The following is a 14,700-nucleotide window of genomic DNA, read 5'->3' on the forward strand; positions in this document are numbered from 1 at the left end:
TCCACAAACGGATTCTGGGGCGTTTCAATAAGCTTATAGCTTCCAACACAATCGAAATAAAATAAATTCCTATAAATTAAACTAAACTAAATTGAAATAAAAGACTAAGCGTATACGGCTGCTATGGCAATATACTTCCAGTCAGACTGGCCAGGGCCTATGCTGTTCTAAATTGTCAACCTAAATATGGAAAATTCCAAAAATGAAAACTGGATTCCGCTCCTTTGTTTGAATGGTAACAAAGGAAATGAATGATATTTTCTTATAAAAATTGCATGTATTTTAATATAGTTATACAAATATACAAGTACAATATATGAATATTATTCTAGTTCAACAAGTACATTTTCATGAGTAACATATAAAGATATAAATCAATAGTAAAATCTGCAAGTATACCAAGGTGAGAACATTGAACACTGGTCGTGACAAACTCCGCGCACCGGTTGCCGGTAATTCTGTAAGGGGAGATCACTGCGAGGGAGATTGTGATCGTGATTTCTTATCACCAGAAGTTTTTGAAACTCTGTAAAACATTTTAGAATTTGAGAGTGATTTTAAGTCTAGATTAACATTAAAGAATAATCTTAAGAATAAAGATTAGGTAAAATAGACAATATCGTAAATTTCTTTAATATAACTGAAATGAAATTGACATGTTAGACTCAGTCTTAAATCAACACAGATTATGTTGCGAGAATGCCTTTCCAACGAAGTAAAAAAATCCAATGCGATATACTAAGTACTTCGTTTGAACGTTTAGTGCTATACGGCACTCCATCTGAAGGTCTCAATGCTATATTTCACTCCATCTGAAGGAACTTTTGCTACTGACTCTTTACTGGATAGGAAATATTTTAATTATTTCTAGAAAAGTTCGTTTTGAAAAAACTAATACAGACTCTTGTGTCTGCACGTTCTCAATGACGTCATCATCTTAAAGCTCGGTTCGTAGGAAGTCACGTTTAATAAGTTTCAAGGAAGTAACAGTTTGCAGACAAAAAAAATGATTGAAAGTATCACCATGGTTATAATGTAAAATTTAATGGAATTGCATACATTGAATAACAGTTTCTGGATGGAATATAAAACCCGTATTTTTTCAGTCACACACTAAACTGTTTAATCATATAACATAACTATGTGTTTGCCGTCTGCTTCAACTTGGCAGTCCTTTCTTGTGTTTATTCTCAAGATCGTATGATTCTCCCTTCACAATGAACTTTTGCGCGCAAATAGAAGAAATAAAAAACAGAATACAGGCTACCCCCGACACGACAACCCACCACATCAAAACACCCACTGATAGTTTGTCTTTACTATACAGTAAACACACGCCTGATGATCCGCATAGACCTCCCGACCACATTTTGCAAGCGGCGTCTATCACTGAGCCGATAAGTACTGGCCCGGGGATCGAACCAAGAAGACGCAGGAGCATCCATCCAATACCAAGAGCCAATGGCCGAATTTCTTCATCAACGCATCTGAAAAAAGAAATTAAATTTGGTTGTTAACATACATGAAACGTCATGAATCTTCAGACATTTCAAAGTTCAAACAATAATTAATCTTTAATGAAGTTTATGAGTAAGGAATTAGAATATAATTAGAATATGACATTGCGTTTTTATTAAGTTTTGTTTATCCTATGGTGGTGGTTATGTACCATAACGAATTTCATAAAAAGGTAAAAAGATACAAACCAGCCACCGTACTTACGCATAGTTATGAGTCGTTCGTAAAGAAAAATGTCACAAACTACGTACAAAATTTATGTATAAACATGAGTAGCAAATGACGCTAGTCATTTATTTACTAGGTAAATGCAATTGTTTTATGTAAACATTAACACAAACAAAACAATCAAATTGAAACAAAGTCATTGTGAAAAAATGGAACAAAGATTGTTAAATTGTCAAGAAAAAAAGTTGTTCTCACTGTAGGCAATAGTAAATCATTGTAAGTGTGTTATCCATCTAAATCTTAAAAAAGGAGACATAACTTTTCTTAAAATCAATGCATAATAAATAGTTGTTAAATACATTTTTGTTAATGACAGACTAACATAAATATTTAATTTAATCAGTTGGAATGTCACTTTGTAAGCTCCAGTTGCAGGTAACAGTTACTAGTATATCTTCACAGTCCGTAGCGATGATATCAAATATATTTACCTCAGTGTAGCCATGGATGATGGCGTCGTGGCTGTTAACACCGAGATCATCATAATAAACAGACAAGGGGCCAGGATGTTCACTTTTGTACAACCATCATCACATCTCCCTGGCGACGCTTTCGTGTCCATGGTTACAGCGCTTCCTAAACTCTGGGCCACACAACTGCAGTTTGTGTATGGTTCCTGAAAATAAAATAAATCCTTGTTGATTTGATAATAAAAAGGACAATTAAGTTAATTAAGATTTAATGCCATAGAGTTAACAGCGGTAAAAAGACAAACACACAATTTGATTCTAACATATTTATTTAAGCTCGATTGCGAAACAAGTTCTTGCAACTTATATTAATCACTTTCAAGTAACCAACCAGTACTGGTGTTCTATGAAGAAACATGGTCGTGATCCGATTAAGGCTCAAACCACGGGCTTTCCACGGGTTGAGAGGCAGACACCTTAACCACTAGGCCTCTGCTTCCCTTAAGTGTATAATTTAATAAAGATATAAAACCATATAGTTAAAAAGAATAAACAGCGGTTCAAAACATCAAGTTTTTGCAATTAAACAACTTAGAAATATTTCAGCTATCATCTTTTTTCTGAGGTGGAACGATCAAAACGTGTGCTAATTGAATATTACGCAGTATATGTATTTATCAAATTTACAAATGGTGCAGCAGGTGTCCCAGAGCATCCGGCGTGGCACGCGGAGTAATACACTATCCTGTCATCTCCACAGACTGGATTAAATAACATCTTTTCACAAGAACATTGTGTGTTGCATCCAGCTGTGTACCCGTCTAACATACTGCAAAAGAAAGAGGAGCAAAATAGGAAGGTTATCCATACAGACCATGATTCAATCAATTCAGTGCCAAACTGACTTTGACTTACTTGTGGTATTTCTTTACTTGTTCGTATGCTATTTAAATACTAATTAGTGAAATTCTCCGAAGTTTCCACTTGTCCGTTATAATGGTACAGACTGTGGGACAACATTGGCAATACGGACAACTGATTTTGTCGCCTCAATCTTAACAACATACGTCACAACTCAATGAATTTCAAAGTTAAAAATCAATCGATTGATCCGAGAAAAAAACATTCGTTCTTTGAAAACTTATGGATGTTTGTTGCATTGACGTAAATAGAAGTTTGCAATATACAAAATGTGACATAGTTCGCAAATGACAATAAAAACAACAAAAACGATGAACGTTTTCATTAAAATATGTTTTATTCGAGAACTGAATTCTTCAACTTATTAAAAAATATCAATTGATCTTAAAAGAAAGATGTTATTGATACTGTATAAAATTCATACAGCCATTTAGGCAGCATTACCTTTAAATACTTGTTTTTAAAAAGTACGTTAAAGCGACCTTTAGCTTTCCTAACTTTAAAGTTAAAATAAATCGTTTTATATAATTTTCCAATTACAAAAATAAGATTGAAAATGAAATTTGCCGACGAAATAATACGGAAGCACCTCGAAACCTATAATCAACTGATCCGCTCTTTAAGCTGACGATATTCTATTTTTAGAAACGAACGTCACAGACGCTCTCGGGAAACTGTTTTGAAGAAGGTAAAGCTGAATTATAAGTTTTTACCTTTCATTCGGATAGGAGACCTCAAGCCCGGCAAGCTGTGTTTCCGGACAAGCGGCCAGGTACGATATGCCAAGTAAACAAGCTATCAGTGTTGCTATAACATTTAATCGTAACATTCCGACGATTTCTAGATGAAATATTCGTATGAGAAGTCCACCCAGGAACATACCAATCGAACCGACCAATATTAATCCACCTTCAAGCGTAAATTAAAAGCAACATTTGATATAAAAAGAATAAATGAATTACATTTATACTAGTGTTACAGAAAGATTTTTTTAAAGCTCTAAAAACAATTCTCAGTTCAATGACAAAAGTCCTTTGAAATTGCGCATGCCTGGCGCGCGGAGTTTTTCGATTTCCACCATCTTGTTTTAATATAGCAAAACATTTTAGATTCAAAATATTTTGGGACCTTGTCCCTTTTTAGCCAATTTGTATCAACATGATTTTATAAAGTCCAAAAAATGAAACCGAGTTGCATCGTGAAGAATCTACTGATTTACCTAATACATATACTCAAATCTTCCATTTATTGTTAAGAAATATTGCTGATGAAGTAGATTTTTTAATAGGTTTAACGAATTCATTAAACTCATGATCACAAAGCTTTAGACCAATTAAAACCCTTGTAATTCCAGTTACCTGTAATTAATATTTAAAAACTGTTGAAAATAATTCCAATTCCATTGAAGTAGATCTCGAAAACCCATTACATTTTGTACAATAAAACAGTCATAAACTGTTTAAAAAAATCATAAGGTGTAACATATCTAAATGTACAACAAGTCATTAAAGAATGATGTTAAATAGTTTAGTGTATCAATACCTAAAAGTATTCCCGCTGAGTCAAATCCCATATTAAACATTTCAGCAAGGTACTTGAAAGCAAAAGCGCTCACGCCAAATATGATGAGAGATTCTGCACAACCACCAAGAGAAATAAACACATATGTTGGATTCTTCAACTGAAATTATATTAATTTAGCTTTGAATATATGCACCCAAATGTACTCGAAACATACACAAATATGCACGTTGTTGTTTGTTGTTGTTTTGGGGTTTTACGTCAGCACAGTATAGGTCGTATGAAGACCTCAAGATAAAAAGACCTCAGGCACAATTGGGCATTTGGTATAAACATATATGTCTATAAAAATAGATTGATGAGAAAGAGAGCAAGGTGTTGAACAATATAGACCTTTTTACGACGCGGTCCGTTGTTGAAAAATCGACCGGAATTAGAATTTTCTCGCGCATGCGCAATCTGCGTAGGGCAAGAAATCCTTCGCCCTACATAGAAATATTGTAAAAGTTCATAGACAATTCCGAGTTAGTTCAAGGTAAACGGTAGAAAATTATATAAAATAGTATCTAACAAATATAGAAAATATGACTTTATAGATTTGTGGCGAAGAATGCCATAAAAAGGCATGAAAAAGATACTTGTTTAAGAATTTACGATCACGTACGGAACTGACACTGAGATCATTTTTTAAAGAAGATGTGGAAATATATCTATTAGTAAATGAAACGTCAACTTATTTGCTGTTGAAATAGTTCATTTAAAAACAAAAGAAATTATATAACATGAAATGGAGATAAATTATCATTCAGAAAAATATTAGAACAGATGATAATGCATTTTAAGTGTTCAATATACCTTATTTTATCCTTTATCCGATTTGCCTGTGATGCAAACAGAAAAATTTAATTCACATAAATAGATTTTAAATAATTGATTATTTTTTCAAAATGATGGGTTGTTTGGAAAAGATAGCACACACATTTTATCCGCTTCTCCGTAATATATGTTATTTTTAATTATGCACGTGACACAATTTTTCTCTTCTCAAAATCCATAAACATTGATCGGTATATTTAAAAGTTACATAAATTACAATTTTAATAAGCGTAACTGATTAACTATATCATGATATTTAAACGTCCCGGTTCAATGAACAAACGTCGGGTGCCAGTCTGTTTCCCAGCAAACACCCGACGTTGACACAACGTTGGATCAACGTTGAATTTTGGTCACGACGTCGGTGACCTTCATACAACGTCAAACCGACGTTGAATCCCCGACGTCTAACAGACGTTTCATTTTGACGTTGACTCGACGTCGGGTTTTGGTCGGTAATCTGACAATAAGTGAATTTAATTTATGAAACCATGAATATATATAAATGAAAGCATAAACAATGAGAATTTTAAGTTTAAGTTATGAAAGGGAACATTATATATTTATTTTCTCCATCAAACCAACAGTACCACGTGGCTGGCTAACGTACGATATTCGATAGGTGGCGCTCGGTAAACGGATAGTCGCAGATCAGTATGAAATACATTTGCTCAATTTTCGTTTAAATAATATCTTATCTCCTCGAATTAGTCTAAGAAGTGTTTATATAATTTACAAAGATGTTGTTATCATTTTGAGGTCTCAATTTTATAGTGGAAAATAATTTAGTAAATTCGAATTTGCGACTTATCGGATTTGAAATTCAATTGTATTGGCGGACAAAATAACGACAGGTTGACAGACAAAGTTGTATATTCCAAACAAAAGAAAAAGGTAGGCAAACGTTATATATTGTTTTTCAATGCTAATTTACCGCATGTTTGCATGGATTCGATGGTTATTTGATCATTGTAATGTTTGACTGGAAAAAACTTAATGTCACGTGATTTCGCGAGATAAATAATTTTGTTTCCACGTAAGAACACTTTATCATTTGCTAAAGAACAGTCTGTATAATCGGATCATTTTTCCCACACTATATCGCCATGCCAAATAAATGCACAATCAATGGTAGGAAATATCCTAGCAATTGAAATCAATATAAAGTTAAATGCAGTACGTTGTATAGACTCTTATTATTCAAATGCTGGTAAATAAAATTTCCTTATTTTTTATTAACATGAATTTCCCTTATATGAGGGGCCAGTCATTTACACATGTATCAGATGCAGTTTGATTTTGATATTTGTGTAGTTGTTAAACTACTCGTTGTTAATTGAGTACTTTACCCATACTGTAAGCATACCATGTGTTTCTTATATTATGATAATGATTCATGGCATTTGATACATGTAAATGATACGACTTTGGTAAGATATATCTGAAAGCACATTGTTTTTGACTAGCTCTATTTTTATTAATGTAATCAAACAACATATTATCAATCAGAAAACACATTATCATAGTTATAAATCAATAAAAGTAATAGTTTGTTAATTAGCCTGCTTATCAACAACTTGTATGCGCGAGTATCATAAAACGTTTGTACACTAAGCCAGTCTGTCCTATATACACTTAGCAGATTGGGTCATGCTGGGCAGAGATGATATCTATAATCAAAGTGCTGCAGCACTGAATGCAACGGACATGCAACCGGAGAGACATTAAGGCTTCTTTTAGAAAAAAAAAAACAAAACAAAACAAAAACAAAACACAAAATATAATTATAACAGAGAAAATTTGTTTCATACAAGTTCGAGATTTGTAGAGCAATATATTTTGTGTCCCAAACTGATATAATTCAGATTTTCTACTTTCAAGCACTTAAATACAGAATGAAATTTATGTTTAAAAACTCTGGTCAAACTTGTAAATCAGTATCCTTATCGATTTATTCTAAGAAATGATATGTAAATAGCAAAAAAAAACTGTCAACGAAATATTTTTTAGAATAAATCCATGCAAATAAAATTCAAACATAATACATTATACATTTGAGAATTCTATTTAGAATTGATTCGTGTTATATCATAGTGGGCATATAGACAATAAAATATAAGTCATTTGTATTTTCATTTCTCTTGGATATGTCTCATTAAAAAAATTTGGTTAAAATCATCAGCAATTAATAGTGTATTTCTTAGATTTTTTTTATTTACAAGGTAAAGATGTAGGCCAGAGCACATCGTTTTTATTTTAATTTAAATGTCACTTAAGCACTACAGTGTTTAGTTGTCCTTTTCAATTTCACACTAAATTCCATTTTCAACTTGTTTGCTTCTTACAATTGTATAGAATTTCTAAAAGTATTGCATGTAATCCGCTGGTTTATTAATTACATGTATAATGTGTACTTCCTTATCGCATGTCCAAAAATCAGAACAGGTGAAGCAGAATCTATTTTTAGAATAGCGAAGGCTAACTCATATCATGACCTAGAAAAATATGTAAACAAACCACAAGAATCGGAAGTAGAACTGATATTATAACTTCCTTACCATGAAAGACTACATGGCGGTAAAGTGTTGTAAAACTCTCTAATCTTACATGCATTTTCAAAAATAGATATTTATACTAACCATTGTAATGTATCTAATATATTAATAACTGCTGAATATTCAGCTAAACCCGCGGTATGAGTCACGAAAATAGTTCTTCTTTTATTAATGCGCGAGTTATCCTAGAGTCACGAAAAACTTTTGATTTGTTAATAATAATGTTTTGTATAATGTAGAAATATTTATTTCCTACTAATAATGTCTTGGAACTCAGAGGTTACACCTTTATTGTAGTATAATTTGCTGTCCTACTTTTTCGACAGCGGTAAATCGTTTCAGCAGTAATTTGCATATTGCGCAATAATACTACGGGACTACAACGTTTTTATCAATAATATACGTTCATATTTTAACTTGGATAACTTAATTTGAAATTGAAAAGGCTAAATATGGAAGACATTAAGATATCCAGTCAAAGTATGGGAGTTTTGAAGGATCAAATTCATGTACTATTTCTTGGGCTGTTAATTGGTTTAGGACACATTGCGCGATTGTAGCCAACGAAATCCCATGTGTAGATGACTTAGCTCTGAACGCGCCTGAGGGCGCGTCCGTCGCAAAAATGACAGTAACATGTGAATTTCTTTGATGTTTTATGAGCATTTGTATAAATTACATTGAATATAAAAAATAACAATATCAATTTTTGCGGGAGTAGAATTAATTCGGTATTTGTTATGTCAGTTTTTCATGCCCTTATGAGTTAACTATGATTAATAGTAATTGGATTTTGCCTATTGTATTAGACAAACATCCTTCCACCACATGGTTAAATTCTAAAACGATTATATTTCGTCTTTCAGATTGTGAAAATTATGATAATTCAACATCTGTCAAAAGTTCAGGAGGAAGATGAAAATATTAAGAGGAAAAGAAAAATGAAAACCTACCAAGATTTTGTGACAGGTATATTTCAAAATATTATAGAAAATACAGTGATCTTATTACCCTTGATTTTATAATGAAATTCACGAAGCCATTTATATCAAAATCAATAGATATATACAGTAGGTACACGAAACTATATGGTTTAAACTAAATTAAAAATAATAAGTGTCTTTTTTAAGTAGTTGGAGAGTTTTATTAGAATTTCGTTTAATTATAATACAATGTATGTAAAAATGATTTATTTCTTGCACTTGTAATTGATTATTTTATTTTTTTAATTTCAGAAAGTGTGATGAGATCTCAGAGACGGTAATGATACGCTTAAAGTATGCCCCCAGATCGACATAGTGGAGGAGGACGAAAGAAGAATACTAATGAAGATACATGAACATTGCTATTTATAGTTATAACAAAATATTCAGAATATTGTTCCATTTAACATTCAGATCTAGATTCAGTTATAAAATACAAAGACAAATATACAATCAGTGAGTTGGATAGATGATTGGAAAATCCCAAACTCAGGGTGATCAGTTCAGTGGTGATATAAGAAAAAACACATGCATGGATGTTTACTATACAAAATGTCAGTGTTAATATTCAAGAAGGATTTTGTTTATCTTATTTCTAAAACATGCTTAATTAATGCATGAAGCGTTATTAAAGTACATACCGTCAAATTTAATAGTTTCAAAAAATATTATGTAAATCTTGCATTTGTTATAGTACCACATTTCTTGTTGTGTACTTGTGATTCCGAGTATAAAATAAATTGCTAAAATCATAAGAATGCTTATTTATTAACCCTATTTAAGAGCTTTAAAATGAAAAAAAATCATATTCCAAAAGTTTTGAATGAGGTTAAATTATTGTCAGATAAGGTTGGAATAATATTTTTTTATATGGTCAGATAATGGTCAGAATAGGTTGGGTTATGGTCAGAAAAGGTTGGATTATGTCCAAATAATGGCCAGAAAAGGTTGGATTATGGTCAGATAATGGTCAGAAAAGGTTGGATTATGGTCAGAAAAGGTTGGATAAAGGTCATTTTATGACGTTGTATAGACGTCGGTTTCTGACGTCTAAAAAACTTTCAAATCCAACCTTCTGCCAACGTTTACCCAACGTCAGGGTCAAACGTCAGTACAACGTTGGTACAACGTCTTTTGTTTGCTGGGTTGACACTTGCCGCCTGACCAATCTAGTTATTTAAAGGAAGTGTACAATACAAATTTTGTAATATTATGTAATACAGGGGTAATAAAATTTCATCTTTAACACCCTGCTGTTTCAATTTAAATTACTGATGGAGAAGACGTCTAATGATACCGTAAACAAAGATATGTGTGTGCCCGTTTTGACCATTGAATTATTACTCCCGCACATTTTCGTAGATCTCTTAAAAATAAATTCACGTTTTCTGTACTTACCGCCTAAAGTCATTCCAAAAATAATATTTTTGGGGTGACATAACATGAAACAGCATCTATTAAAGCCTTAAAGTATGATAATCTGTAGACATCGTTATTGCCTTCTGCCCTACGCAGAATGCGCATGCGCGAAATGCAACATTCGTTGCTATGGAAAATCGTATTGTAAAAAGGTCTATTGCAAAAAAAAAATATATAAATAAATTTATCTATCTTATAGACAAACTAACTCTAGTATATTCACTTAGGCTGTCTCAATCTTTCACCAAGTAGTTTCGTATGTCTACTATATACTTATATGGTAGACAGTGATTATTCGAATTCCTCAGAGGCTGTAACAAAAACTAGCTTCGTTAAGTTTCCTATTTCTTTTGGCTTTGTAATTTGTATCTAGGTTATCAGTCGAATATTAGCAAATGTCTGACAGTGTGAGTAATGATTTAAGCCTACTTGTAGTATTATAAAATATTTATAGTTTCCAACGGAAACTACAATATTCTCATCTCACTCCAGAGTTTAAGATGATTTGGGTCAAAGTATACAGGGTCCGTTCCGGATAAAACAACTAGTTTTCTAGGCTTCTCATTCGGAAGACTTAAAAAGATTTCAGTTAAAGAAGCGGGGGATTGAGCTCACACTGTTTTACAATAATTGACACATTTTCTTAATTAAGAACTGATGAGATTCCCACACCATCGTGTTTGCTTATTTAATATAAGTCCTGCACAATTTTAACTTAGTAATTTACTGAAAAGATACATGTCTTATTGGATGTGTTCTAAGCAAATTAAAGCTTGATTGTGTTATGTTCACTCAACTGTCCTATATAAAAGCTATCATCACAAGTAAAGAAAAACTAAACGCATATCATATCACATAAATAAACGACATCAATTTGAATGTTTTAAGCAACAATAAGCAGTGTTATCATAGTTTTCTTGCGGCTATAAAGAAATAAAGGCAAACATTTTTACCAGTTTAAAGCAAGCCTTAAAGAAAGAGATGGTTATAGTTTTGGCCATCTCTCCGAAGCTGACATCTTTATCTTTCTGTAACGCCGCCTCGGCTTCTTCAGCTTTACTATTGTCTGTAAAATGAACAACAGTATTAAAGGCCCATTATGCCTCAGAAATGATTTTATTTTTATTTCTCAAAAGCTTTCTGCTATAGTTTCCAAAACGTAACTTATTGGCCGATTACCGGAGCTATTTTTTGTTCTTTTTGGCAATTAGTACAACTATAGTGATTTAGTATTTTGTATGGGAGTCTAAATACTACATACATTTTGTTACTTTTGTGACAAATTATTTCACATTTAGTGCTACTCTTTTAGGTTACAAGCATCTAACAGTTTTAATACCACTATTAAAATGTTATTCCACTAATGTTTGTTTTTAAGAAAGACAAAAATCATTCGTTTCTGAGGCATAACATGCCTTCAACATAAATGTTTTTGGGAGTATGGAGCTAAATTGTGTGTATATTAGACTGCCTAAAATTGATACAATATGTGTTTGTAAATAGAATGAAATAAAATTCATTAATAGAATTTATACCAAAATATGTAAAACTGAAAGAACAGTATGACTAAAATTCCCATAAAGTAAATGGTACATATGTAAACAGCGTTTCTGTTCTGTTTTGGACCTCCTGGATCATTGTTTCGAATACTTTAACCTTGACGATTGATTTCGTTTACAGAACAGAACAGAACTGTTCTGATTACGTTTACAACCGTGTAAGACAATATTTAGGGAACGTGAGACAAACAAATTATATCGTGCTGAAAGATCATTTAAGGTATTTTAAGACCTTTATATTGTATAAATAATGGCTTTAAAATAAAGATGACAAAACAAAAGCGACAGAGGATGACACGACGCTGAAATACTATATCACCTCTCTTCTTTTCATGTTTTGAACAATAAACACTCTTTTCTTCAGAAAGTTAACTACTGTGTCCATCATCATTACCTTTGTGCAAGGTGACCTCTACCATGATATAGGTCAATGTTCGAAAGAATAAAGTGTATTTAGGTATCTAGAGGTATATGACGTTGACCTTATTTTAAATATTATACCCTGTTATTATTGTTATCTAAAATCTCGTGTCACGCTATCTTAAACATTTTTGACGTTCACACAAAATGTTCAAGCATGATATCAACAGAAAAAAAACTTACTAATGTTAGTGTTGTTAAATTTTTCTCGCCCTTCGGGAATTTTTATTTCAGCACTAAGTGTTTAGGAATCAGTCAGTGCTAGGGAGAGTGACAGATTTTGCAATCTTTCATTTTCTATTACGAAAAGACTCACTCAAACAAAGTATGCAATTTTCATATTATATTATTGTTTTTATTGCTTCCAAGAAATCGCCCCCTTTTTCCGTATTTTTCAATTCCCAGTGTTTTTGTTATAGGTTTCAGCCTAACTAGAAGGTACTGATAATAGTCTTGTTATTGTGCAGGCGCATAGAAATGTAGCAAAAAGTGGTGTTTTATATTAGTTAAATAACAAGGTATCACTGTTGTACGTTTACACACAATGTTGTACATAAATGCCTTTCATCCAGATATATTTGGTTTCGAATCGTAGGTGATGAAAATCTTGACAAATCCTATACGTGGGCTATAATGAACAAAATGCAAAATCCCTCAAGCCCTCTCGCAAACTTGGCAATTTTACACTAAAACTTTTAGAGTGGGTGGACCAATGCTCGGCGTAAAAATACAATATTTTAGATTAAAAAAAATAATTGGCGTCAACTTACCTTAATGTTATATGTTCATTTTCAAGACCGATGATATTGTTTCCAATAACCATTGTTTACATTTCGCTGATCACATAATGACGTATTTGGCGGGAGCTAAATATAGCCCGGATAAACAGGTGCGGTTTAAGTGAAATTGTACCAAAGCTCGGCGTACTGTACAAAGTGGTCCAGGTTTGATTTTCGAAATATTTATTTTCCAATGTGATGAAGATAACATATTTAATAAATTGTAACAAGCAATTTAGTTAATAAATTTATTTTTACTTTAGTTTTTGCGCATTTTACAACCCCTGTATGCATGTCTCATAAACTTTCAAATATTGTTTTCTTTTCAACCTTTTTTCGAAACATAACACGGACATTACACATATAACTAAGTTTGAACATATAATATCAATGTAACAAACAGTTCATTAAGATATAAAATGTATTTTTCCAAATAAAACAATCAGTATCAAAGTCTTATCAGAATCATGTCAGACTGTGTAAATCTGTTATCATATCTATTCCTCTGTTTTTCGACAGGTATTACATAGCCACAAAGTTTCACAAACAAGACTTATATCTACGTCTGTCTGTTCAGAGGAAGGAAGGCATTCATAGTGATACCAGGTATCACACCTATCACATCCAACCCAGTACAGCTGTCTGCTGGTCATACAAATTTCACAGACACCATCGTCGGACATAGGATCAGCCACCACTGCTGTACCAGAGACACACTCGGGCAAGGGAGATAAAGGAGTTGATTTTAACTGGCTTTCAGCAGATTTAACTTTCTTTATATGACCTTCATACTTTTTTGTATGTTTAGATTCAACAACCCTTGCCTTATCATATGTGGTTCTGCGTTTTTTGAAGGCTCTAGTGCTGGTGGTTCTAGAAAAACTTTAGCAAGACTTTCGGGTACCATCCCGATTTTAACAAGCATATTCGGAACATGGCATGAAACTGGTGCATCTTTTGACACATCAGTAGTGCTAGATGTGGACTGAACATTTTTTATTTTCTTTACAGGACCTGCCAAAGCCTTAACAGAAGACTTGTTATAGGGGTATATTCCTGTGGCAGAAAAAGAAGCAGCAACCGTTGCAGGCGTAATCCTGTTCATAGCCTGGTGCAAAACCTTTGGAAACAAATGCCGAGGCAGAGATCTAGTGACAGCATAACCAAGGCCTGACAAAATTTCACTTACCTTTGCTTTCAAAACATGAAAATACCCCACATCTAAAGGTTGCAGTAAGTGGGATGAATGGGAAGGGAAATACAGGAGATCAATACCATTCTCCATAGCTAGGTTTACTACCCTACCTGACACATGGGATAAGTGGTTGTCCATGATTAGCAAACAAGGTCGTCTTTTTCCACAGAACTGGAGAAATATTTGCTCAAACCACAGGCAAAAGAGATCTGTGTTAATGAAACCAGAATCTGTGGTCTCGAACAACCAGTTATCAGGTAACCCATCAGAGAAGGAGGCCCTGGGAAGATTTTTAGAAAAAATGATTAACGGTGGC

At 32.8% G+C, this 14,700-nt stretch overlaps 1 protein-coding gene and 1 long non-coding RNA gene across 3 annotated transcripts in view; one reads left to right on the plus strand and one right to left on the minus strand.

Moving 5' to 3' along the window:
- Window positions 1-286: 286 nt before the first annotated feature.
- Window positions 287-14,700, minus strand: part of LOC132760183 (solute carrier organic anion transporter family member 4A1-like) — a 39,451-nt gene continuing 25,037 nt past the window's right edge. For both annotated transcript variants that reach the window (XM_060752097.1, XM_060752096.1), the window contains exons 9-14: window positions 11,385-11,497; window positions 4,620-4,758; window positions 3,791-3,986; window positions 2,844-2,985; window positions 2,178-2,362; window positions 287-1,487 (exon numbers count right to left, since the gene is read on the minus strand). In XM_060752097.1, coding sequence (XP_060608080.1) covers window positions 1,160-1,487; window positions 2,178-2,362; window positions 2,844-2,985; window positions 3,791-3,986; window positions 4,620-4,758; window positions 11,385-11,497 — 1,103 coding nt within the window. In that variant the 3' untranslated portion in view covers window positions 287-1,159. The remainder of the gene's footprint in view (window positions 1,488-2,177; window positions 2,363-2,843; window positions 2,986-3,790; window positions 3,987-4,619; window positions 4,759-11,384; window positions 11,498-14,700) is intronic.
- On the plus strand, window positions 6,089-9,520 carry LOC132760182 (uncharacterized). Its single transcript, XR_009629825.1, has 2 exons — window positions 6,089-6,368; window positions 8,896-9,520. It is a non-coding gene; the product is annotated as an uncharacterized LOC132760182 (long non-coding RNA).

The sequence above is a fragment of the Ruditapes philippinarum genome, unplaced genomic scaffold (genome assembly GCF_026571515.1).
Source record: "Ruditapes philippinarum isolate M1 unplaced genomic scaffold, ASM2657151v2 ctg1790_1_1_1_1, whole genome shotgun sequence".
Classification (NCBI taxonomy): Eukaryota; Metazoa; Mollusca; class Bivalvia; order Venerida; family Veneridae; genus Ruditapes; species Ruditapes philippinarum.